The sequence below is a fragment of the Monodon monoceros genome, unplaced genomic scaffold, assembly GCF_005190385.1.
Source record: "Monodon monoceros isolate NGI ecotype Baffin Bay Population unplaced genomic scaffold, NGI_Narwhal_1 Super_Scaffold_18, whole genome shotgun sequence".
Taxonomy (NCBI): domain Eukaryota; kingdom Metazoa; phylum Chordata; class Mammalia; order Artiodactyla; family Monodontidae; genus Monodon; species Monodon monoceros.
Window position 1 is genome coordinate 100,421,558 of NW_021703774.1, and position 26,543 is coordinate 100,448,100.

The window sequence follows — 26,543 nt, forward strand, 5'->3', positions numbered from 1 at the left end:
AGCGCAGGATTACTGCAGATGCAGTTCAAAAATATCTCTACCATGGAATGAAAAATGGAGAGTGATTAACTATAAAGGAAGTCTATCTAGATAAAACAGATGGACAGTTTTCCCACTTTTTTTCAACAAGGGCAGATGCCTTTCTGCGGATATATCCCAAAAAGAGTTACAGGAAATTCCACTTCTCCTGTTTTAGCAAAAATGTCAGTGAAATTTGAGATGCATTTACTTGACAATTTCCTGGACCTGAATTGTTGGGAAAGCGAAGGTTTTTTCTAATTATTAAGCTATCAGCCTCAACCATACCAACCTGGGTTTGAATGTTACAAATTAACTCTACATAAATTGACACAAGCACAATAAGTTTTTTTATTGTTAAATTATGGTTACCATATGCAGAGCAAAAAGTAAAGGGACTGTTCTACTTGTGCATTCACATTTTAAATTATTGAATGATAAACAAGTAAATGAATGATCAGTTAGGAAAGGAAAACTAAAGCAAGGGTTTCCTTACAAGTCTTCTAATTTCTCTAATAATTATAGAAAACATGCTCAAGATTTTTAGAAAAACACTTTTTTCTACATGTGATATATTAATAAACAAACTATGTTTACTTCAGTAAATTGGAAAGACTTCCTCAATATTAAGGATAGTCTAATAGGCTAATGCAATTATCATTTGGATATAATATAAGCATCAAAAAAATAAAGGGGTGGCATAGTTTAACATTTTCCAAAGTGTTAATACTCTTAATGCTGAGTTTCTAGTTCCAGAATTGTCCATTCCCCTTGGGGTGAACAATCCTCAGAGGAAAAACTAGCCATGGTGATGCTTGCTGAGGAATCATCGAATGGAGACGTTAGTTCACTCCATCTGTTTAAAGTGTCAACATGTGCTTTACCCTGAGGTTTTGAGCTGTCTCGTGCTAAAAGTAGTGTCTGATTGATTAGATACTGTGCTAAATTTAAGTCTTCAGGAATAGAATTTGTAATATTTAAGTTTGAATCCTCTTCAGAGAGCAGTTGCTTTAATAGCGTCCAATCTTGTTTTGCAAAGTGTTGCTCATCTTCAAAATCCATGTCTGTAACATGTGTTTCTGATTCCATTTTCTGCTCAAATGCTTCTGTTACATCCATCTCATATATTGGAGAGAGGGTTTTTGAAGGCCGATGGTCATACATGTAGTTTTGTGCCACTGTGTCACAATCATCTATGTCTCCTGAAATAATTCATAATACTAAACAATGTAAAAACTGCACGTTGGTACCCCTCAGAGTTCTGTAGAACAATATTAACACAATATAACAGTTATTGTCCAAAAAAAACAGAGAATGGGAAAAATAACATTTATACAAAATTGACAAGATTTCTGAGGCATTTCTTTTTCTACGTTTGAAAAAAAAACTCAAAGGTAATGTTTAGCAGCAAAATCAACATAGGCAACTAACAATAATTCTCCAGTTTAATTTGAAAACTTGTGATACAGAAAACAAATTATTTAAAGATAAACAGAACGCGCACATGTATCTAATTCACTATAATAGAAACTTAAAGAGAAAATAAGAGGCGGTTATTTGATGGTGACTTTTAAGGTAAGTCAGTTTCAAAGGGAGAATAAATACATTTTATCTAAAGACTTACTTTATCTAAAGACTTAGATATTGCACATGCAAAGGAGGATGCAAGTAAGGACAAAAAAAAAGTACAACTTTAAAGAGTTCCCTATTCTTGTGATTTTGCTGAACAGGGACTACTGATAAGTATTTTTCTTAGTTCTGGTATACATTAGCTACTCAGTCAGCCACTATTGCATATTTTAAATGTGGGTCATGGTTCAACTTACTATAATAAGGAAGACAAACACACAAAACAATTAGACAGGAAACCATCTATACATATGAAATAAGCTTGGGATTTTTTCATATATTATCATTGCTTCTAAATATAATCTCTTTTAGGAAATTTATCTTTTTACTTGAAAATTTTAGAATAGAATTATAGTGATTCTGAAAGTCTTAATCTCTGTAAAATGTATATAAATTTTAATAATTAATCTAGTTAAAATAGTTCAGTGCTTTTAGTTACATATTACTATACTTATTGCACAGCCCTCTTATATATTAGCATAGTTCATAAATCATATCCAATGTATAATAAAATTTCTAATAGTCAATAATTCCTATGTTAAATTAGACATAAATAACTAAATAAGAGCAAACTAAGTTTTTCCCTTTATTCTTTCATGTAAAATCTCTTAGTAGGTTAGCTCTAATAAACCACCCAAATTTTTACTAGATATGAATTTTTCACTAAGATTTTAAGTGAACAATAAAGAGTAACTAGCTATTTTCATTCTATTAAGAAATTTCAGTTTTCATTTAAAATTTGAATCTGTTGCTTAAGTAATTATTCTATCTAACTAAAATATAACATTCAGGGCTACCTACAACTTTAAAATTCTATAAACTCATTTTCTTATGGATTTAGCATTTCTATATCTGTACATTACCTGCAGATAAAGCAATATTAGCTTTCTTGGTAGCTGCAGAATGGCTCTCTTTCACTTGACCTTCTGGAGGCAGAACTTGACTCCAATAAGAGTCCAGAGATTTTGTAGAGCTGTTCTTTGGTATGTCAGAATTGGGGTCTCTTTGATGAAGTTCCAGATGACATGGTCTTTCTTGAGATTTTATGTCACTATCTGAAAGTTTGCTGCGTGGCTGAAAGTCATTAACCACATTGCTTCCACTGTTTACTTTTTTATCTTCTGGAGGAAGCTGTCTGCCTCCTCTGGAGAGGACATCTGTTGTGCTCTTTTTTTCTGTGGCTGAAGCACTCTGTTTATCTTTTCTTGAAGAGTCAATGCTACTAAGACCCAAGGGAGAGCTTTTGTTTTTATATACACTATTGGCTTTCTCTTGTCTACATTCTAAAATACTACCTTTACTTCCTTGTGAGTATCTGGAGTAGCAGACCCTTCCGTGATGTTCATGAGAAACAACATCAAAAACATCAGAAGGTGAAGGCGAATCTACAGAAGGCTGAAAGGGAGCATGGACTTCCCCTTCATCAGATCCTAGTTCTTCACATTCATCTACCGAAAGTAAAACTGACCTTTTAAAATTTTTAGTTGCACGAAACTCGTGACTTTCATTTTCAGTTGCATCTTCAAAAGCTAAATTAATTATTCCCTGAAACTGCTGAAGAGCTGGGTTAGATGTAGAGAAATTTTCTGCAACATTTTCAGCTTCAGACCTTTCATCTTCTGTTTCATCTGCTGAGGAAGAAACCTGATCTACTTCCTGAGCAAACTGGATACTGCCTCGTGGAATATTTTCTTTTTCCCTAGGGTGGACTCTTGTAGATCGAGACCAAATTTCTGGCCTTTTCCTAGGAGTCTCATCATCACTTGTCGAATTAACTTGGAAAAGATCATTACTACTTTGCTTTTTCATTTTCACTTCAATTCTTAAGTTACTATCATATATTTTTAATTCTTCAGGAGTACTGGTGTCACTGCTACTTCTTCCAAGAAAATCATGGCACAGCATCGTGCCACATTTAGAAATACCCCTGTCATTTGACCCATCATCATCCTGAGACCCTCCAGCATCATAGTCTTCAGATCTAGGCTTTATGTCATCAGAGGATGTTGTAGCACTGCCACTGTCAGATTCAGGACTCTCTCTCTGATGCAGAACACTGTTACTCAAATTCCAGTGACTCATGAATGGAGCTTCTGGTGTTTCATGGCTCTCTGGAGTTTCTGTTGTTTCCATGTCTTTAGGAGAATTTTTCCCTGGTATTTGTTCCAAAAAACACTTGGAGGAAGTATTTGAGTCTACTGTAGCATGTTTGTCTCCATTCATGGCAGAGTCATAAGAAAACTGATGGGGAATTGTCTGTTCTTCCACATGAATTCTAGATTTTCTGTCATCTTGACCAGAATTTAAGGTACCATTTGTCTGTTCAGGAACACAAGGTAAAACATCTTTCACACATTTAATGTTTAATTTTTTGTTTGTATCTTTTCTCCCTGCTTGCTTCTCCCTAGCTGACACTGAATGGACTTGCTCTACATTTGTTGAGTCTAGGTCACAAACTGGATTAGAGTTCAAAGAGTTTTCATTTGGATTTGAAATCATGGATTTTAGAGCAGTGGTGCTATAAAATTCTGGATCTACATTATCACTCTCATCAGAATGACAATGTATTTTAACTGTGTTGCATTGATCTGTTTTCTTGTGACCAGAAAAATTTGTTTCACTTTTATCTGAACAAATCTGTTTTGATTCCAGTTCATGTTTTATTAATTTATCTAGATTTGAAATATTTTGGCATTCTAACACCAACTTCTCTTTTTCTTGATTGTTTAATGGCTTTTGTGGGTCAAGTATGCATGGTGGCTGACATGCTTCTGTATCACTGATTTCGGCTGTGAGATTAATTAGAGGTTCATGAGGCTTCTGTTCAGAAACATTGCCTTTGTTATTATTATCACATACATCATGAAGCACACTTTTCTGGACAACAGATGGTTCACTTTTTAAAGGTCTCAGAGAAGAAGGCTGAGTCTTCAATATAACCTGTCCAGGAAGTGTTTTCTGTTTTGAATCCTTATTATTCAAAGTTTCACCTTTCTTAGATTGATTTAGGTTTTTAGGCATTGCTACTATTTTTGCACTAATCTTAGGCAATGTTGTTTGTCCTTGCTTGACAATTTTTCTCTTAGGTGTTTGTTTATCTGTAGTTACACTGTGGTCCAATTTTGTCACATTTTCATCAGACTGCCTTGAAGACCCTGAAGATTTTACTGAATGTGGTGACTCTCCTTGGGATCCTAAGTAAAGAAAATTCAAAAATATACCTTCCAGTTTGTGAGTGAAATTCAATATTTGTTTTTAAATCCCTTTAGAAGAAATAAAATAGATAACAATGAAATGGTAACATAATGATCAAACGGACAATTACAAATTAGGTGTTAGTGATGTGATAAAATAAAAAAAATTTATTACAAATATAGAGGAAGTATTCCAGTATCTTAAGTAAAATTATTAAAATACGATCTCTCCTCCTCAAGTAAAGAGCATTGATCCTTATGCCAGAATTGGATTTGCATAAATATATGGGGGTAGAAAAATCTGATTTTCTTATGCCAAAAGAGCAGTAAGGGTCTTTCTTCCCTTTGAAGTTCTAGGGGGAAAAACAGACTGTTCCACATAGCTGAAAAGCAGAATCAAGCTAAAGCACAAAATAGAAATGTTGAAATTGTTGCAATTTTTTTCCTCAAACAGTAACAAAGGTAATTTATTTCTCATAGCCAGATCATTATTATTGTAGGTCATTAGGGTTAACAACTTAGATCTGCAGTTGAAACTAAAGCTGGTAACTGGAAAGAAAGAGGATTAATTTTGGGAATTCATTTGTTTATAATGGTTGAAATCCTAGAGATGATATTTTGAGCATTTAAATCTGTCAAACAGAATTATCAAATCTTTTTAAATGTTTAATTTTTAGCTGTCACTAGAACATGAATTACTTTTCTCTGGCTTACTTTTAAATTTACTTTCAGTATTAATTCATTACCTACCTCAAAATTGGTTTTAGCATTTTACAAACTGCTCTTACATATGTGAATGCTTAATGCATAAAGCAAATTAATTTTTAAAATCAGTTATTATATTAGCAAATTATGCAATCTGATCAGTATTCTTCTCTTTATTAGAATATGGAAAAACAACAGGCATAGCACAGAGCCCAGAGGGAAAATTCTTCCTCCCTACGTATTACAGCTCTCTAGATTGTACCATTACTTTTTAAAGAGCTCTTTAGTGTTGGTTTTGCAGATGGAATTCTTATATTTATCAATGAAACTTTGAAGAAGCACAGGTATAATACACAGAAGGACCAGAAATGCAGATAACCTAGTGACTCCCTTAATTATTTTTTTCACAAAAGAAAATAAAAACTAAACTCACACCCCAAAATACTTGTCTGAAAAGTGGAAGAATAAAATCTCATCTCTAAAATATGAAATGAATGTAAAATGAGTGAAACCACTTTATACTTAGCTTATTTATTGCTAAAGTTCCAGAATCAGAGTTCTGCTTATTCAATTTAAACAAGGAAGTAATACCTGGGAGTATTTCAACTTTACCTTGAGTTTTAGCAAGATTAACTGTGGCATTCTTTGTCCTCTGCTGAGCTGTAGCACATCCATTGCCATTTCCTCTTTTCTTTAAAATTGCCTGTGGTACTGGATCACTGTGTCCTTTGCTGGTGACCTTCTTTAGCACACTAAGAAAAATTATTTGCATTCAGTATTATACCGAGATTCCAAAACATAATTTTTTAAAAGACCCATACATGAAATATATTTTTCACAAGACTGTAAATCAACTATACTTCAATTTAAAAAAAAACAAAAAAAATATTTTTTCTCAAAGAAATAAAAAATATATCTCTTTTCTGAAAATAGAAAAAACCATAGGTTCTTAAGTGTTTAAGTTTATAAAACTGTAGATCAACTATGGTAAAGCAATGCATAATAAGGTGCCACAAGTATAAATTATTCTTCTATCATTTTGTATCAGTTGTCATTTCACATAATAAATAAGAAAAGTTTTTAAATATCATTATGTAAATATACTAAATTTTCTAACAAAGGAAAGATATTTTAACGATATTTAGCTAGAAGTTAGTATATAATTAACTTCCAGAGAAAGCTAATGTCTAGGTAAAACAATGAATGCTTACCTGTTATTTATATTAGTTTCTTGTTCATGAATGCTTTTTTTATTGGAAGTTCCATTGGTAACTTTTGAAACAGGTCGAGATTTTACTGCTATAAATTAAGAAGAGTGAGCCATGAGACAGGAATAAATATGTAATAAGTATGTATAAATTCACTGGTCATACACTATATACAAAATTAAATGTTACGGTGAGAAAAATTAAATGTTACGGTGAGAAAAACTGTTTCTCAGTTTGCATGAATATATGTTACTAAAATCTTTTTGCATTTGAAACTAAATAAAAGTCGAAACATAGGTTCATTATTTTCTAGGAACTTTAACTGTTCCTAAAAAGCTCCTCAATAGCTATTAAAAATTAGAGTGTTAAAACCCACCTACAGTGGAAGTTTTGATACTTTCTACACTGTTTTTCACAGTCTGTCCTGGAGAGTCACAAAGGGAAAATTTATGACCAGAAGGCTTCTCTTTTATTGACCCATTTTCTTTTGGTTCATCCAGACAGTCAGTGGAAGTCCGTAATTCCATACTTGAATTTGTAGATCTGCTGGAGGGCCCTGAAATCCTGAGGCATGGAGAATCTTTGCCTGTCACTTTCTTCGAAGGCTTTGCTTTGGCATGCACGTTTAAGTTCCCAGTGAGTATCTTGGGTCTGGCACCTGTAATTTGACCTTCCTGATTTCTCACTCCTTTTCCATTTACTGAATTTTTCTGTCCATTTGCTGCTGCTGCTGCTGATCTTTCCACAACTTGTCTAGGTGACATGTTTGCTGACTTTGCATTATCACCGTTTTCTGTTTTGGGCTTTATTATAGGTTTGGGCTTTCCAGAAACATTTTTTCCCACAGTTTTTAATTCTTTTGTACTCTTGGATGCGGTTTTTGTACCATCCTTTTCCTTTAAATCATCATGCTTCAAAGTTTTATTTATAGAATTTCTATTAGTACTTGATGAATGTCCAGATGCTCCTAATCCATCAGATTTCATCTTTTGATTAGTAGTAGAGGGATAACTCCAATACTCTTTCTTGTTACTTTCTCTCCAAGATTTGTTTTTTATAGCAACAGGGTCAGAAACTTGTCTCCTTTGCTACAAAGAAGAAAAAAATACTCTGTAACTTGACTGAAGTCTTGGACATAATACTTTATGTTTCAATAGCCAGTTTTTCAAAGAGGAAAAAGCAGCAAAATTCAGATTATGATTTAGGGCCACTTAAAACTTGAATGATCTGGGGTCATTTGAATGTGTCTTTGATCACATTACCTTAATCAAATCTGAAATAAAACATACAAAATTAACAGGAAATTCTACTTTAAAAGGCATACTATTTAACTTTATGAAGTTATGGTAGAGATGAATACTTAATGGTGTCAGGATGCCTTGGGTGAATGATAGCAATATCCAACATTTTTCGAGGGCCCACTCCCAGGTTCTGTGCTCAAATGCTTTTCATGTATCATCTCACTTAATCCTCACAACAATTCTGAGACAGCTCCTGTTGTTATCTCCATTTCTTCAACAAGAAACTGGGGATTAAAGCAGGTATGTAATTTACCCAAGGCCACATGCTGATAAGGGATTGAACTAGGACTTGAGCTCAGGATTTACTGCTTTAAGCAGGTAATCATCTGTATGTTAATGATTTTCACCAAAAATTCTCTCTTCAATCCTATCCCAAATTCCAGAAATTTTATCACTAAATATTTAATCCTCTGGAAGCAAGGGCGGGGGTGGGGGGGGGGTGGGGGGGAAGCCCCTGGGAAAGAACACATTACACCTGAAAAGTTTTCTTTTTTTCTTTTTTTGGCTGTGCAGCGTGGCACATGAGATCTTATTCCCTGACCAGGGATCGACCCCATGCCCCCTACATTGGAAGCACGGAGTGTTAACCACTGGACCACCAGGGAAGTCCCTGAAAAGTTTGGTTTCTGAGAAAAAAAAAAAACAAACCACAACATAGTAATACAGTATTGGTTGTCTGGAGAAAAGAAAAGGGGTCCTAAAAACAGGTGAAATAGATAAAAAGGGGAAAGTAGAAGGGCACTAAAGACAATGCACCTACTTTATAATTTTGCTTAGAACAACGTTGTATGGAAGGGAATAACAACATTTTAAAAACTGGTAGGAATTACAGAATAAAATTTTAAGAATATATTGCCATTTGTTATATAAATACTCCCTTTTGGAAGCTGTATGAGACAGCATCTGTGTTGTCTTCATCTTTGTATCCCTTAGCACCATGCCCATCACATACTGGGTACTCAAGAACATGTGATGATGGCTATCAAATCTGAGCACATATTGATATACAGTTCAAGGTCTAGTTATTTCTAAATATGAAAGCTTCTAATTACAATTAAAATTTGTCTAAGATAAAAATAACATAAATATGTGTGCGTCTATATTCACACATACATATGTATATACATAAATAATAAATAACCTAGTTAAGTTTAGCAAAAGCAAGGTATAATAATAAAGGAATCATCAGATTCTTGTTCTAGCTTTGCTTTTAACTGAAGAATAGAAGATAGGATATTTAAGAAATCATTACTAATATCTCTGGGCCTCAGATTACTCATGTCTAGGGGTGGAGACTGGTCCCATTCAGTGCTGTGTACTAGGATTCTCTGTAATACTTATAAAGTTCAAATAGGCTAGGTCCAAATAGGCTAGATCAAATCTTAGCTCAAAAAAAAAAACATTTCTCGGGCTTCCCTGGTGGTGCAGTGGTTGAGAGTCCGCCTGCCGATGCAGGGGACACAGGTTCGTGCCCTGGTCTGGGAAGATCCCACATGCCACGGAGTGGCTAGGCCCGTGAGCCATGGCCGCTGAGCCTGTGCGTCCGGAACCTGTGCTCCGCAACGGGAGAGGCCACAACAGTGAGAGGCCCACATACCGTAAAAACAAACAGACAAACAAAAAAAACATTTCTCTATTTTTAATACCTAAAACCAGGAAGACTCTGATGTTAGACCTTTTCCCACCCTTAAAACTAATCCTTCTTAATTCACTCTATCCTTGAATCTATCTACTTTAAAGCATCATGCTATGGGTGAGATCTGTGTAGTATATGGGGTGCTCTACCCCTTTAGAAATTTCACATTAACATAGTATACCATGGTGAGGATTCAACATATATGCATTTTTAGGCAATCTATGACTTACATCTACAAAGTTTATGTATGTCTCTTATATACGACTGACCAGTTGGGAATGGTCACCACATGCTATTGACAAAGATAAAGAAAAAAGAGTAACACTCTAGAGCCCTCCTCTTGGGACTTCCCTGGTGGCACAGTGGTTAAGAATCTGCCTGCTAATGTAGGGGACACGGGTTTGATCCCTGGTCCGGTAAGATCCCACATGGCGTGGAGCAACTAAGCCTGTGTACCACAGCTACTGAGCCTGTGCTCTAGAGCCCATAAGCCACAACTACTGAAGCCCGTGAGCCCTAGAGCCCACTAGCCACAACTACTGAGCCCATGTGCTGCAACTACTGAAGCACGCGCACCTAGAGCCCATGCTGTGCAACAAGAGAAGCCAATGCAATGAGAAGCCCGCACACCACAACAAACAGTAGCCCCTGCTCACCGCAACTAGAGAAAGCCTGTGCGCAGCAACAAAGACCCAACGCAGCCAAAAATATAAAATAAAAAAATAAAGCATTCCTCTTGGACACACTTTCAGGTCTAGTACTATTCCTTTTTGTTGGTATTATTTTGTTTTACTTTTTATTATAGAAAAATTTAAACATAATCAAAGAAGACAGAACAGTATCATGAATCCCCACATACCTACTACCCAGCTTTAACAACTATCACCTCTTGGCCAATTCTGTTTCATATATAACTACCACCATTTTATTTTGAAGCAAATCCCAGACATCGTATAATTTTAGTCTTAAGTATTTTGGTACCAGCACTCTTCTTAAATGTTTCTATTTTATCTCATCAACTTTCTCCCACCTCTAAAAGATCTCATCTCATTTTGGAAGACACACTTATTCATACCACACTTATTGAGGACTTACTACATACTAGACAATTGCACATAAATTATCTCACTTAATTTTCACAATAATCCCGGCTAGGTTTTATTACTCCATTCTACAGATAAGCAAACTAAGACTCACAGATGACAAAGATAATAAAGTCAAGATCTGAACTCTTACGATTTTATGTCCAGCACTCATTTCAGTACAATGCTGCCTTTCTGAGGAAAACATATTAGCCTGTTTCCTTCCCATTGTGGTTAACAGTATAAACCCTTGGACAACCTGAAAGTCAGGAACTGAGGAAGGGAAATGAGATTTTGTTTTGCTGTAAGGCAAGGAAGGAGGAAAAGCCTGGTTGATAGCAGTTAGTAGATAGAACAGGGGAAAGAAAGGCAGGTAGGCTAAATCATGGTGGCCTTAAAACACACACACACATACACACAAAAAAACACATAGGGTGAAAGGGAACATAGTACATAGAAAAAGTGTTCTAAGGTGCCATTTCCTAACATATGTTCTGTGGAACTGTACAACATGCTTAAAAGGGGTCAAGAGGGAGTCTAGTGGTGTTCCATGGTTATAAAATTTGAGGAAATCTTGGGGAAAACAAAATTCAAAAGTGTTCTTTACTGTAGTGTTTCTCAGAGCTTTTAGGTGCTGATGTGCATCGTTAGTGTCTAAGAGGAGCTATGGTGTGTAGCAATTCTCAACCTTAGTTGACGCTAGATGTTCTTAGGTAGAACATATGATGGAGCTAGTATATTATGGAACACACTTAGGGAAATAGTCCTAGAAGGTTTACTAGCAAAAAGCTCCAGCGTCTCACAGTTTCTCACCCAAGACATTTAGAGCTTGACCTCTGCCTCAAGCCATCAGAGCTCTTGGTTGTGGCTTGGAGTTGTGTGAGTTCCTATCTACTGGCTGATAAGGAAGATTCCCAATTCCACTCTTGCAAGGGCAATATATTCTTTGCATTCCAAACTGGAACTCTCAGTGTATGTCTCCATATCATTGTAATGTGTGTCTAGGTTAGTATAATTTTATGCTTCAAATGTATTATTAAGTGACCATTTTTAAGTTAGCTAGATTGGAACTCTAACCATCATTAATAACATTTTAGGGGAAGAAAAATGTATTTCATGTTATAATGAATATACCAAGTAACGTGTGTGTTTGTGTGTGTGTGCGCTAAAAAACAAATAACATAAAATTTACCATCTTAACCATTTTTAAGTGGGCAGTACAGTCAGGTTGACTATATGCGCCTTGTTGTGCAACAGATATCTAGAACGTTCTCATCTTGCAAAACTGAAACTCTATCCCCATTGAACAATTATTCCCCTTTTCCTTATCTCCCCAGCCCCTGGCAGCCACCACTCTACTTAGTTTTTAAGAGTTTGACCATTTTTAGTTAACTCATATAAGTACAAGTAACTTTTAAAGTGAACACAACTGTACTCTTGGTATTAACTGCCTTTTTCACACCAAAAATCTATTATGTGGATTAAAATCTTAGTATAGAGAAAACTGGGACAACTAAAATCTTCTTTTGTAAAAAGTAGGTTAATTAGAAAAACAGACATGGAACTAGATCTAGAATTCTAGACAATTTCTGATCTGGAATAGTTCCAACATGCTAGTTGCCAAAAAAGTTTTCAAGGAAATAAAAATGGTAGACAATATTTCACTTCCCATATCAGCTGGATATAAAAAATGCATATCATTTAAAAATTTATAAAATGTTCACTTGATTAAAAACGAGACTCAAAATTATTTCCATCCAGAAACAGCTTTAGTTAATGAAAGAATAGATTTTTAAAAATTATTCTGAAATATAAAATGATAAAATTTAAATTACTTGGTATCTTGTTTCATCTGGGCCTGTAAAATTGTAAAAGTTTACCTGAGAGCTGCTGAATATAGGCTTTTTGCCAAGTCTTCGGTCATCACCTTTGTCAAATGCAGCTGTAGGAAAAAAAAAGCAATTTAATTTTACAGGAAGCACTATTATTACCATAGAAGTAGAGGGAAAATAGTATATTAGCAGAAAAAGATTACATTTTGATGGAAATAACTTTTAAAAAGTTGAAACCAATCTAGTACACATAAATAATTCCCTATTTTAGAATTTTTCTTAAAGAACTTCATTTTGAATCTTATTTTCTTGTCCCTATGGATTTTATGTTATTAAAATTAATAAATTAGAAATGTACAGTCTCACAGAGAAGATTTATACATTTACAAAAACTTAGAATTTTCTCAAGCTTGAAACTTTAGAGATAACCTTTTTAGCTAGTTTTCCAAATTTCAAAAAATTACAGATTTTTTGAAATGTAATATTGAGATATTTTGAGATGTAATATTTTATAAACTATTCAATGGGAGAAAATTTCTATCCTAAAAAATATTAAAATACTCTTAAAAATTTTCTGATTTTGCAGGTATGTCCTGAGGAAGGAGTAAAGAGAAAAAAGATAAGGTTTTGTTGAAAATAAAACAAGAGACAATCCTTAAACCTATATCATTCTTTTTAGAATTACATAAAATATTCATTTTATAGATTAGGTTTATATGGGAGTTATTGGGGAACTCAGTTTATGTTTTTCAAATAAGAATTTAAATGACGTCAGGGAAATATATAGGAATAATGGTATGAGAGCCATAAATATAGTTTAGCTAATGTATTTGTTCCCTTTGAAGGTTATGTAGCTTTAAAATATATTTTGAAGAAATATATTTTCCAAAATTTATTTTATTTTTATTAAAACAGCTGATGAAAAATACATCAAATTATCTGTAACCCTACCATGCACCTTCTACTATTTCTATTCTATAGGAACTATGTTATAAGACAAAGCAGGATCCTAGAAATAGCATTACAAGGATTGGTTTGTGGTTAGCAAATGACTGCACAAAAATATACAGGTGGAAATTAATACAAGATTTCTCCCAAAGATCAGTAACTCAAACTAGAACGTAAGAAATGTTATAACAAAGACAACCTAGAATTACTCCTTTATCTGGGATTTCCCAATGCAATAATTATGCATAAGTCAGGACTCATTATAATTCAACATATTTAAGATTTTAAAAATTATTTTTACACTGATAGAATGTAATAGATTGAAAAGTTCTTTTTGACAATTAGTTGGATTACCAATAATATTTTGTTTTAGTTATGTGTATATATATGTATGTATTTACATGTATTTTATTTTATTTATTTATTTTTTTTGCGGTACGCGGGCCTCTCACTGTTGTGGCCTCTGCCGTTGCGGAGCACAGGCTCCGGATGTGCAGGCCCAGTGGCCGTGGCTCACGGTCCCAGCCGCTTCGCGGCATGTGGGATCGATCCTCCCGGACCGGGGCACGAACCCGTGTCCCCTGCATCGGCAGGCGGACTCTCAACCACTGTGCCACCAGGGAAGCCCCTACATGTATTTTAAATTAGCACTTTGAAGAATTAAGATAAAGAACATTGTTCGGGACCCAACTTAACTATGATATCCTCTAAAAATGGAGAAGAGCAAAGTTTACTCCCAATCAGAAGAGAGTTGAATGACACCTACTCATGGAATGCTGATCTTAGTTTTTTACACTGTATAGTACAGATGAACTGTCATCTAAAAATCAGTACAGAAATAGTCACAAGGAAAAAAATTCCAATTTCTAAAGACCTTCTCATGACTTTTGTTGTTTCATGGATTTTGTTCTTTTATTATTTTGTTGGAATTTCTTTGAAAAGTGCTCTTGAGATCACATCTGGCTACACCATCGTGTTATGCTCTTAATGCAAGACAGAGCAAATCATATTTTGATTAAATCATTAAAGAATTTAACATAGCCATGTACTATCAAGAATATATTATATCACATATGGTCTCCATGTTTTATAGGACAGAAATGTTGCTTCATAAAATACAGTCTCTTAATTTAAAATGTTTTTAAAAGTATACTTACTGAATCTGTCAATATTTTTCCTAAGGTACCTGCTTTAACCCAAAAATAGTCATGAAGCCATTTTTAGTTCCACACCCTCAATTTTTTATTTTAACATTTTTGAAACAAACACACATTCTGAGCAGTATAAATCTTTTGTTTAATGCTGATATTTCAAATGGTACCTATTAAATGTCAAAGAGCACTGTGCGGCTCCTGAGGGACACTCCGCAATAGCACACATCGTATCACTGAACCAATCGATCATGGAATAAAGCCATCTAATCTAGGCAAAACCACAAGAAAGAGTATCTTACGCAAAAGATGGGAAAGCTTTATGGAAAAATATATTTTAAAAGGGAGAGAAAGTATGTTTGGTAATCTGTTCTATATGGGTTACATTTTCCTATACTTCTAAATCTATCTAAAAGAATGCTTTTAAGCAAATTTGGCTAGAATATAAAGTTGCTAAGATAAAGTAGAATTATATATGTATATATAAGGAAATGAGTTTCATTTTCTAAGGACAGAAAAAAAGCATGATTTATTAAAACTGCCTAAACATACCAGCACCAGTTTCAATTAGCAAGCAAACAGAAGCAAAGAAACGTTAATCCTATCACTTATTAGAATCCCTTTAAAATATCTCTTGTCACAATTATAAGAATAAAAAATCTCAAGGCTAATATACCTGCTTGGATTTTCTGTTGATCATCTGTGCTCATCAGCTTCCAGCTTTCTGTGTGACGAACAGCATAGAAAGACTGAACCAGGAAGATCCACAGCTTATCACGCAGAGCCTGGATCTTGCACGTAAAACCCTGTGTTCAAGCAACAAATCAGCAGCTGGTCAGAGCCACATTGTCATAGCAACCAGTCATTATTCCCTTCCGAATCTACTTACTCCTAAGCTAGATCAATGATGTCATCACTTAGATTTTTAAGATCGTCGGGTACAAGTTATTTATGAAGGCTTGCTCTTTAACAACAGAATTTTATAGTGAACATGAACCTTATCCTTTCAGCATTATCCTTTTAACCAAATACTGTTTTAAACCACCAATGGCCTTTACGTAAATACCTTCCACAGCCTTTTCAAATCAGCTATGACACTACAAGGTCAAATACTCTATGCAATAATAATAAATATGATGAAATTTTTTATCATTCTTGTTGAACAAATAAAAATGTCAATAATTTGCAATTAGCTTATTAATTACCATTGATTAATTGCATTTAAAAATAAGATATATTTTAATTTTGCTTTTTCTCAGTCAATCCAATTTTAAATGATTTTTTTCTTAAGACAAAAATTAAGAACATAAAATTAAAAGACAGTGATGATTAAAACTGTAAAACATTCTTTAAAATTCTTTAAGTTTTATATTTAGGAAATTTAATGTAGTGACTGGGGAGAAATACTAAACTTATGCTGTACCAATTAATATTGCTAAGTACCAAACTATGTTTAGAATTAGCCAGCCAAACTTCCAAATTCTAAACTTTTATAATAAGTGTATTTGGAGGTAAATGAAATTTTTAAAATTTTGTATTATGAAAAATTCCAAATATACACAGAAGTAGAGACTGTAACCAACCTCCAGGTATCAAACACTTAGTTTCAATGAACCATGCAACATTTAAAACGTGTATATATTTAAAAATCTTAAAACAGTTTAAATATTCTATCATTCGTGTATATATTTAAAAATCTTAAAACAGTTTATTCTATCATTTTAATGAATTTTATTACATCAAATACCATTTCCTTTGTACTGTCAGAGTTCAGTAACGTGTCCAGAGCTGTAAGAAGAGAGCAACTATTCTCCGTGGTAATGTTTTCTTCAATTGCTTTTAAAATTTTGTCCAGCAGATCAGATGTGCTACTCATTGCTTGTGACTATAGAACACAGAAATTGATATTTAATAGGAATATATGTAAATGTGTAAGAAATGTGAAAGTCTGGCCTAACAGCAGACCATTCATCATAACTGGCTATATGAAGTCAATCAGAAATCTTATTTCCTCTGTTAATAATAATAATTATTATCATTATAATAATAAATATTATACTAATCCCTTTCCTCTGTTAAAAATATTGGCACACACACACAATTCTTAAGAGCCAAAATAGTCCTAAAACAGAGCCTAGAAATAAGTTATAAAAGTTCTTTATTAAGTAACTAAATTTAGAGAAAGTGGGTCCCAGTAAGACAGAGAATTTTGCATGAACCATAATTGTATTACTGACCAAAACAATATCTTTATGACTTCAATTTCTAAAATATGGCTTATGCCGATTGAGGGCTGGAGCTGCCAGAGTTACACTGTGCCTTGCCAGGGCACTCAACCTGTCCCCTCCTCCCTTCATTATCTTATGAGCCAAAAATCCTGTCCATCACTGCCCTAAATGCTATGCAAACATGCCATCTGCTATGGAATTTATTTAAGTCATACTAATTTAATCAAAGGCAACCTGAATTTGAAAACTTACATAATTATAATCAGAACACAAAGATGGGACTAAATATAGGATATAATTTTAGATGCAGTACCTGTAAGAGGAGAGCAAAATTTTCACTTTGAATGATCTTGGAGAAGTTTTCTATAATAAATGCAATACATTCTTCTTGAAGCTGAGACGCCATGGTCAGTGCTGCTTCTGTCCACTTCACTCTGGGTAAACTGATGATTAGCCTGTCACTTTCCATCAGAAGAAAAGCAGCATTCTTATCATTCTTATAATTTTGAAAATATTGGGGAAAAAAGTTAGATTACTGCTCATAAAAATAACTTTCCAAGCAAATTAAATACTTTTGTTTTCTTTTGACACTGCCTGCAAAAACCAAAATTCCAGGTAGCTAATATCTTTGTCATTAGCTTTACATATTTATTAATTCATTCAAAATTATCCCAAAGGGCCAACTTTGAGCTGGAAACAAATCACCTTTAAAAGACAGCTAAAACAAACATGAGAGCAAAGTTATAACTACAAAGAAAAGCTTGACTTCCCTGAGATTTTTCACTACTGAATTAATTTTTGTGCTTATAGATATCATTCATAACTGCATGGCTACACTGACATAGCCTTAATTCTTTTCTGACTATAAAATACATGTTATTACAAATTTACAAAGGCTAAAAATGACTTATAATCCACAGTGACTTTTTCTTCCTTTCTAATTAGGTAAGACTCTTCTTTTTATATTATATTATTTATTTAATAATGATTCATTTTTATACCATAGGAAAAAATGTTCACGAATACTGATCTCTATAAAAAATGAAATGACAATTCACAAATACCATGTGCTCTAAGGAAAAGAAAAAAAATGGCAACTTAAAATTACTATATTTTATTCATGTTTGATTTCTAATTCTTAAAATGATCCTTAGGAAATAATGATTTATTGAATAAATAGTTATCTGATCGATTGTAGTAGATTGAAAAAAATGGCCACAAATTCTGTGTAGCTCAATTCATCAAGAGGTGGACTCTATTTCCTCATCCCTTGAATCTAAACTGGCCTGTTCACTTGCTTGCACAAGCAGTGGTATTGTGCAAGTTTCAGAGCATAGGCCTCAAGTAGCCTTGCAGCCTCTATCTTTACCCTCTTGGTTCTGGGACCATGAAGCCATGAAGAAGCCTGGTAAGAAAGTACACAGGGAGTGGGAGGCCCAGCCTCCAACTTAGCCACCAGCTGAAAGCAGCTGCAGGACTGAGCTCAGGCAAGATAAGCAGAAGAATCACCCAGTAAATCCACAGAGAATAAATTTTAGTTTAAAGCAACTTAGTTTTGGGGTGGTTTGTTACACAGCAGCAATAAATAACTAGTAAATCTGGAAATGACAGTGCTTGATCCTCAAGCAGAGTCTTCCCTGATCTCTATACCTACTTCAGATTCCTTTTACACATGCCATCAGAGAGCCTGTCCCTTCTCTTTAGAGCACTTACTTCATTTGTAATTATTCAATCATGAAATAACTACTTGATTAATACCCATCTCTCTCACTAGGCTGTATGTTTACTGCATGTGAAACCATGTCTGTTTTGGCTCACCGTTGTAACCACAGGTCCTAGTACAGAACTGAGTCACAGTAGACACAAACATCTGTTGATCTCTGAGCATCAACAGAGACTGAGAGTTTGTAAGCGAATTCGTAAGCTAAATTAAGTTTAATCCTTGAACATCAAAACTTTAAAAATTTTACCCATTTACCAAGAATTCTTCTGAAAAGTATTCTATACTTCCCCTGCTTTATTTATTTGAGTAAAAAAATCATACTTTGCTATAATTTTAGTCTTTAAAAAGTTTTTTTTACATTTTTACTATAATTTACCATTATCCTTTCCTCCTCTGGTAACTTCCTGAGTAACTGTGCAGTTACTAAGAGTTTTAGGCAATAAGCCCAATTTGCTCTATTATAGGCATTGTTCTGGTATTAGAGACAAATGTATTCAAATAAACTTGGCAGGTATCTACAAAGTGCTTACTATATACATAATGTTATGTGCTCTGACAGCAATATCTTTTCTTTTTTGGTATTATTAACTTTATTTAAGCTCAGGAAGAAAATCATAAAAGCAATAACTCAGTAGAATTGCCAATCAACCTGTCTCTCCTCAAACAGCAAATGGCCAGCTTACAAGCAATATCTTTTAAAAAATACAGATGTATAGCTGTCATAATTTAGCTTGAAATCTATTGGAAAACTAAAACATGGACATAATGATAACAGATGGTATGTGATCTTATTCCATACTGATCTGAATATATGATAACATTAAATGTTAAGAGTAGCTTAAGGTTCAAAGAAGGAAGAAAATGTAATATACTTCTAGATCAAACACATAAAATTTTACTTTATTTTTTTAACATCTTTATTGGAGTATAATTGCTTTACAATGGTGTGTTAGTTTCTGCTGTATAACAAAGTGAATCAGCTATACGTATACATATATTCCCATATCTTCTCCTTCTTGCGTCTCCCTCCCACCCTCCCTATCCCAACCCTCTAGGTGGACACAAAGCACCGAGCTGATCTCCCTGTGCTATGCGGCTGCTTCCCACTAGCTATTTTACATTTGGTAGTGTATATATGTCCATGCCACTCTCTCACTTTGTCCCAGCTTACCCTTCCCCCTCCTCGTGTCCTCAAGTCCATTCTCTATGTCTGCGTCTTTATTCCTGTTCTGCCTCTAGGTTCTTCAGAACCATTACAATTTTTTTCTTTTAGATTCCATAAATAAAAACACATAAAATTTTAAATTCAATAGTTAACACATGGTTCAAATTTCAAAACTATATAAAAGGCATCACTAAGAAAAGTCACCCACGCCTTCCTGTCCCTGGCCACCTATTTTCCCTTGTCCCAATCAATATTATTTATTTTCTGTATTTTTCCAGAGTTATTTTATGTATACACAAACAAAAAAGTAATTTTTCCCTTATTTTACTCAAATGGAGGCATTAATATGCACAGTACTCTCTACTTTACCTTTTATACTTAGCATATACCTTGAATATTTTTCTTATCACAATATAAAGGGCCTTATTATTGTTTTAATAGCTATGGAATAGCCCATAATATGGATATATCAGAAGGCAAACAACCAGTCCTCTACTTGTAGATGTTTATTTCTTTCCAGTTTTTGTTATTACAGTGTTGTAATGAATGACCTTGTAGATAACATTTCACACATATGTGAATATATCTATAGGATAAAATCCTAGAAATGAAATTGCTGGGTCAATACTACTTGTCTTATCCTGGGTTCTGCCTAATAACTGAGCCTGAGAAATAGGCTTGTACGCAAGTGATCCCAAGATGACCCAAGAGTGAAACAAGGAAGGAGGGAAAGCCAGTGGAAGGGTATGTTTTCCAGCTCCTTGCTACTCAAAGTGTGATCCACAGCAACCATTACCTAGAGCTTGTTAGAAGTGTAGAATCTCAGGCTCCGCCTCTGATTTACTGAATTAGAACCTACATTCAACCAAGATCCTGAAGTGTTTTTTGTTTTTGCCATACCACACGGCATGCGGGATCTTAGTTCCCCAACCGGGGATTGAACCGTGTGCCCCCTGCAGTGGAAGCACTGAGTCCTAACCACTGGACCACCACCAGGGAATACCCAGTCCTGAAGTGTTGTGTATATACATTTAAGTTTGAGAAACAATGATATAGCATTTGCTATTGTAAACAACTGGGGATCAATCTTGTTGGGGGCCCTCTGAAGAGCCACAGAGAATACAATTTGAATTATTCACCCAAGGGATAGATCAGGGAAACATTTAATCACTGGTTAATCACTGACCAATCTCCCATTGGTCAAGGTTTGTCTCCTGGGATATTAATTCCCTTTCACTTCCAGGTTTCAAGAGCTGTAGGTACCCTGGGTAGAACAGCAGTGAAGCCTCAGGACAGAAAGTGAGAAATACGTGTGATGTGGCTGAGGGAAAGTGCTGTCAGATTACACCTGTGTGCAGCTGGATGCTGCAGCAATGGTTGGAGTACATACGTGGGTCAAGAGGATATGAGGTGGGGCACCAGGAGGATACAAAAGATTGCCAACATATATTCAATGGAGCACTGTTTTCCAAACTGTAGTTTTCTCCCCTAGCAACCTAGAGAAATATATTCAGTGGCTTACAATCAGCATTAGAAGACAAAACAAGAAAGAAGAAAGAAAGAGATAGAAAAGAGAAAAACAGAAAATATCAGATCATATGGAATATGGTAAGTATTCTTTTTTGAAACTTGTTTCAGTTCCACATGTGTGAGTTAACTGGGTTATAACATAAAAAGAACTTGTGGACTTCCCTGGTGGTGCAGTGGTTGGGAGTCCGCCTGCCGGTGCAGGGGATGCGGGTTCGTGCCCCGGGGCGGCTGGGCCTGTGGGCCGTGGCCACTGGGCCTGCGCCTCCGGAGCCTGTGCTCCGCGGCAGGAGAGGCCCCAGCGGTGAGAGGCCCGCGTACCGCAAAAAAAAAACAAAACAACTTGCTCTGGGTCAATCAAAAAAGTTTGAAAAACACAGCAAAAGCTGTGCTAATTTATACCCTTCCCAGGAATGAATAGGAGTACTTATTCCCTACATCCTTGTTAAAATAGTACAAATTTCCTTTTTTTCCCCCATACTAAAAGGTAGAAAACAGTCTGACATGGTAATTTTAATGTCCATTTCTCTTAAATAAATGAAGTTGAAGATTTGTTCATCAAATTAAGAGGCATCTGTATTTTCTAAGTGAACTATCTAGTCTTATCCTACATTTAGCTATTTTTTAAAAATCAACTTGTAGGAACTCTCTATATTAGAAAAATTAGAATAAGAGTATGATATGAACTGTCATTTGTTTTTTGACTTTGCTTATGGTAATTTTTACTATATACAAATTTTGCACTTTTATGTAACCAAATTCTTTTATGGCTTCTAAATTTTGTATCCCCACTCCAATGATCAGGTTATGAACTAATTCTCCCAGGACTTAACTGTAGTGTTTTAGGTTTCATTTTCTTTACTTGTAAATCTTTGATCCATTTGGAATGTATACTGGCATACCAGGAAGTGATGTATAGATCCAACTTAATTTTTTTCCAGCAAGCTTCCTGTTGTTGTCCTAACACCATATACTGAATAAACACTATGACTCATGCTATTTAATTCTTTTGATATTGTGTTAATTAAATAGGCCTTCAATTATCTTTTGGCCTTAGGACTAAAAGCATGATATATATACAACTTTAGTTTTACCCTAGTGACTATCCCCCACGCCTATTTTTGTTTTAATTTTCCTATATTTAAAAACTATTCATAATTTGTTTTTAAAAAAAGGCTTAAATAAAACTTTTTTTTAAAACATCTTTATTGGAGTATAATTGCTTTACATTATTGTGTTAGTTTCTGCTGTATAACAAAGTGAATCAGCTATACGTATACCTATATCCCCATATCCGCTCCCTCTTGCATCTCCCTCCTACCTTCCTTATCCCATCCCTCTATGCGGTCACAAAGCACCTAGCTGATCTCCCTGTGCTATGCGGCTGCTTCCCACTAGCTATCAATTTTACACTTGGTAGTGTATATATGTCCATGCCACTCTCTCACTTCGTCCCAGCTTACCCTTCCCCCTCCCCGTGTCCTTAAGTCCATTCTCTACGTCTGAGTCTTTATTCCTGTCCTGCTCTTAGGTTCTTCAGAACCATTTCTTATTTTTAGATTCCATATATATGTGTTAGCATACGGTATTTGTTTTTCTCTTTCTGACTTATTTCATTCTGTATGACAGATTCTAGGTCCATCCACCTCACTACAAATAACTCAATTTCATTTCTTTTTATGGCTGAGTAATATTCCATTGTATATATGTGCCACATCTTCTTTATCCATTCATCTGTTGATGGACACTTAGGTTGCTTCCATGTCCTGGCTATCGTAAATAGTGCTGCAGTGAACATTGTGGTACATGACTGTTTCTGAATTATGGTTCTCTCAGGGTATATGCCCAGTAGTGGGATTGCTGGGTCATACGGTAGTTCTATTTTTAGTTTTTAAAGGAACCTCCATACTATTCTCCATAGTGGCTGTATCAATTTACATTCCCACCAAAAGTGTAGGAGGGTTCCCTATTCTCCACACCCTCTTCAGCATTTATTGTTTGTAGATTTTTTGATGGTGGCCATTCTGACCCGTGTGAGGCGATACCTCATTGTAGTTTTGATTTGCATTTCTCTAATGATTAGTGATGTTGAGCATCCTTTCATGTGTTTGTTGGCAATCTGTATATCTTATTTAGAGAAACGTCTATTTAGGTCTTCTGCGCATTTCTAGATTGGGTTGTTTGTTTTTTTGATATTGAGCTGCATGAACTGCTTGTATATTTTTGGAGATTAATCCTTTGTCAGTTGCTTCATTTGCAAATATTTTCTCCCATTCTGAGGGTTGTATTTTGGAAGTTTTAGCCACAGCAATCAGAGAAGAAAAAGAAATAAAATGAATCCAAATTGGAAAAGAAGTAAAACTGTCACTGTTTGCAGATGACATGATACTATACATAGAGAATCCTAAAGATGCCACCAGAAAACTACTAGAGCTAATCAATGAATTTGGTAAAGTAGTAGGATACAAAATTAATGCACAGAAATCTCTTGCATTCCTATACACTAATGATGAAAAATCTGAAAGAGATATTAAGGAAACACTCCCATTTACCACTGCAACAAAAAGAATAAAATACCTAGGAATAAACCTACCTAAGGAGAAAAAACACCTGTATGCAGAAAACTATAAGACACTGATGAAAGAAATTAAAGGTGACACAAACAGATGGAGAGATATACCATGTTCTTGGATTGGAAGAATCAACATTGTGAAAATGACTCTACTACCCAAGGCAATCTACAGATTCAATGCCATCCCTATCAAACTACCAATGGCATTTTTCACAGAACTAGAATAAAAAATTTCACAATTTGTATGGAAACACAAAAAACCCCAAATAGCCAAAGCAATCTTGAAAAAGAAAAATGGAGCTGGAAGAGCAGGCTCCCCGACTTCAGACTATACTACAAAGCTACAGTAATCAAGACAGTATGGTACTGGCACAAAAACAGAAATATAAATCAATGGAACAGGATAGAAAGCCCAGAGATAAACCCACACACATATGGTTACCTTATCTTTGATAAAGGAGGCAAAGATATACAATGGAGAAAAGACAGCCTCTTCAATAAGTGGTTCTGGGAAAACTGGACAGCTACATGTAAAAGGATGAAATTAGAACACTCCCTAATACCATACACAAAAATAAACTCAAAATGGATTAAAGACCTAAATGTAAGGCTAGACACTATAAAACTCTTAGAGGAAAACAGAGGCAGAACACTCTATGACATAAATCACAGTAAGGTCCTTTTTGACCCACCTCCTAGAGAAATAGAAATAAAAACAAAAATAAACAAATGGGACCTAATGAAACTTAAATACTTTTGCACAGCAAAGGAAACCATAAACAAAACAAAACATTTTGAAACAGAAAAATTTAATCTTGTTTTGAAATAGTTCAATAATTAGAAGTCCTAACTTTTCTAAAAACTTTCTCTCTTCTACTAACTCCTCTACCCTGCTCTCTCTTCCTCCCAAAAGCAACGGTTTGTACTTGGTAGGAGGGAGTAGCCACTTCTTACTGAACTGCTGCATAGTGAGCAAGAAGGAGAAAAAGCTCAAAGTCCCTCATATTAAAATTTAAAAAAAAATTCTCCATATATAGTCCAATGCAGCACTTTCTTATCTCCCTTTTTATATGACAGTGTTAGGCATATTATTGATAGAGTAAAGTGCCTGCCACGAAACATGTGGTTTAACTGAATTAGAGCCAAAGAAGACTTAAGAAGATTGCTCAATCTTTCTTTCATTTGTTTTGGATAACATATTTCATAATTTAATTTAAAAATTCTTTAATATTCTATTTTTATTAATAAAGCAAAATATATTTTATTTCTATAGTAAAATATGAAAAATATATTAAATTAAGGTTTCCTAAAATTTGAATATCCACAAAGAAAGACAAAATTTCAAATTTTCATTATAATCACCACAGTGCCAAAAGCCTTGTAAGTTTGGTTGTTCTGATGTTCATCTTTATATCTGTCTTGAAAGGAAAAACCAAGCATTCACAAAGCTTACAAGGAACTGATTAGAGCTATAAAATCAAAATAAAATATTGTAGGAGAGGGAGAGGCTAAGGCCAGATTGGGAGGGATCTTAACTGATTGTCTCAAGAAGTTTGATTTTTTTTTTAACAAGTGGTAAGTGAGTATAACTGAGGAATAAGCTCTTCATACTATGCCTCTCCCTAAACTTATCTTCTCTCATTATTCCAGTTACAAGAGAATATTGGCACTGCCCAGACTCCAGGTCCCTGGTCACATTTAAAAGTCACTTTTTTATTTTGAAATTGTCCTCTATTTTCAGGTTCATCTCACATCACTTCTCTTATCCTTCCAATCAGAATCAATTGTTTTAACTTCTGTGATTCCACGTATAAACCTGAATTATAAATTATACTTATTCACTCCTTTATTTACCTGTCAATATATACTGAGTGCCTAATGTCTGCTAGGCCCTGCCCTAAGGCTGGTGCTGCAAAGGTAAATAAGACTGACATGGAACTTAATGCTAGTATTCATCACAGTCTAACTTGTATTTTGCATAGTTGTTTAAGTGCCGATCCTTCCATCAGTTTGCGAGTTCCTTGAAGTCAAGGCCCATACTTCCTAAAAATAATCTTTGCCCATGCTGAGCATCTATTATATTACCTTTAGAATGGCAGCAATTGCTTTTAAGACCTGGTTTTATAATTTACTGACAATGTGAACTTGAATAAAGCATTTACCTCTCTGATTCTTTTTTCTTATATATAAAGTGGAAATAAGAGTACCTATGTTATACGTAATTTCAAAATATAAAAAGTATATTTTGAACCATAAAGGTCTTTTAAAAATCCACTAGATAATAATTCACTTCTATTGAACTGAATTATAGCTGGGCCATTTGCTTGCCTCATGAACAGAGTAACCATTCAATGACCAAAGAAACTAATGCAAAATAGTAAGCAACAAAACAACAAAGTCCTTCATTAGCATAAACACAGATTTAGATTTATTTTTTGCAGTGGTATATCACCAGCTGATGGCCTAAACTTATTTTCCCAGTTAGATTTAGATATTATTTTCTATGAAACCCAGTCTAAAATACTATTCAGGGTTCAATCAGAGAAACGGGACCACTAGGAGGTATTTATATACGTAAAGGAGTCTGTTAAAGGGATTTCACCTTATGCAATTATGGGAGCTGG

At 34.6% G+C, this 26,543-nt stretch overlaps 1 protein-coding gene across 1 annotated transcript in view; it reads right to left on the reverse strand.

Annotated features, from left to right (window-relative positions):
- Nucleotides 1-343: 343 nt before the first annotated feature.
- The window catches only part of KIAA1107 (KIAA1107 ortholog), an 89,912-nt gene continuing 63,712 nt past the window's right edge, over nt 344-26,543 (reverse strand). The window contains exons 11-19 of the mRNA XM_029230952.1: nt 17,246-17,428; nt 16,452-16,589; nt 15,381-15,510; nt 12,654-12,715; nt 7,131-7,842; nt 6,758-6,845; nt 6,159-6,298; nt 2,511-4,841; nt 344-1,220 (exon numbers count right to left, since the gene is read on the reverse strand). Of these exons, the coding sequence (XP_029086785.1) occupies nt 751-1,220; nt 2,511-4,841; nt 6,159-6,298; nt 6,758-6,845; nt 7,131-7,842; nt 12,654-12,715; nt 15,381-15,510; nt 16,452-16,589; nt 17,246-17,428 (4,254 nt within the window). The 3' untranslated portion in view covers nt 344-750. The remainder of the gene's footprint in view (nt 1,221-2,510; nt 4,842-6,158; nt 6,299-6,757; nt 6,846-7,130; nt 7,843-12,653; nt 12,716-15,380; nt 15,511-16,451; nt 16,590-17,245; nt 17,429-26,543) is intronic.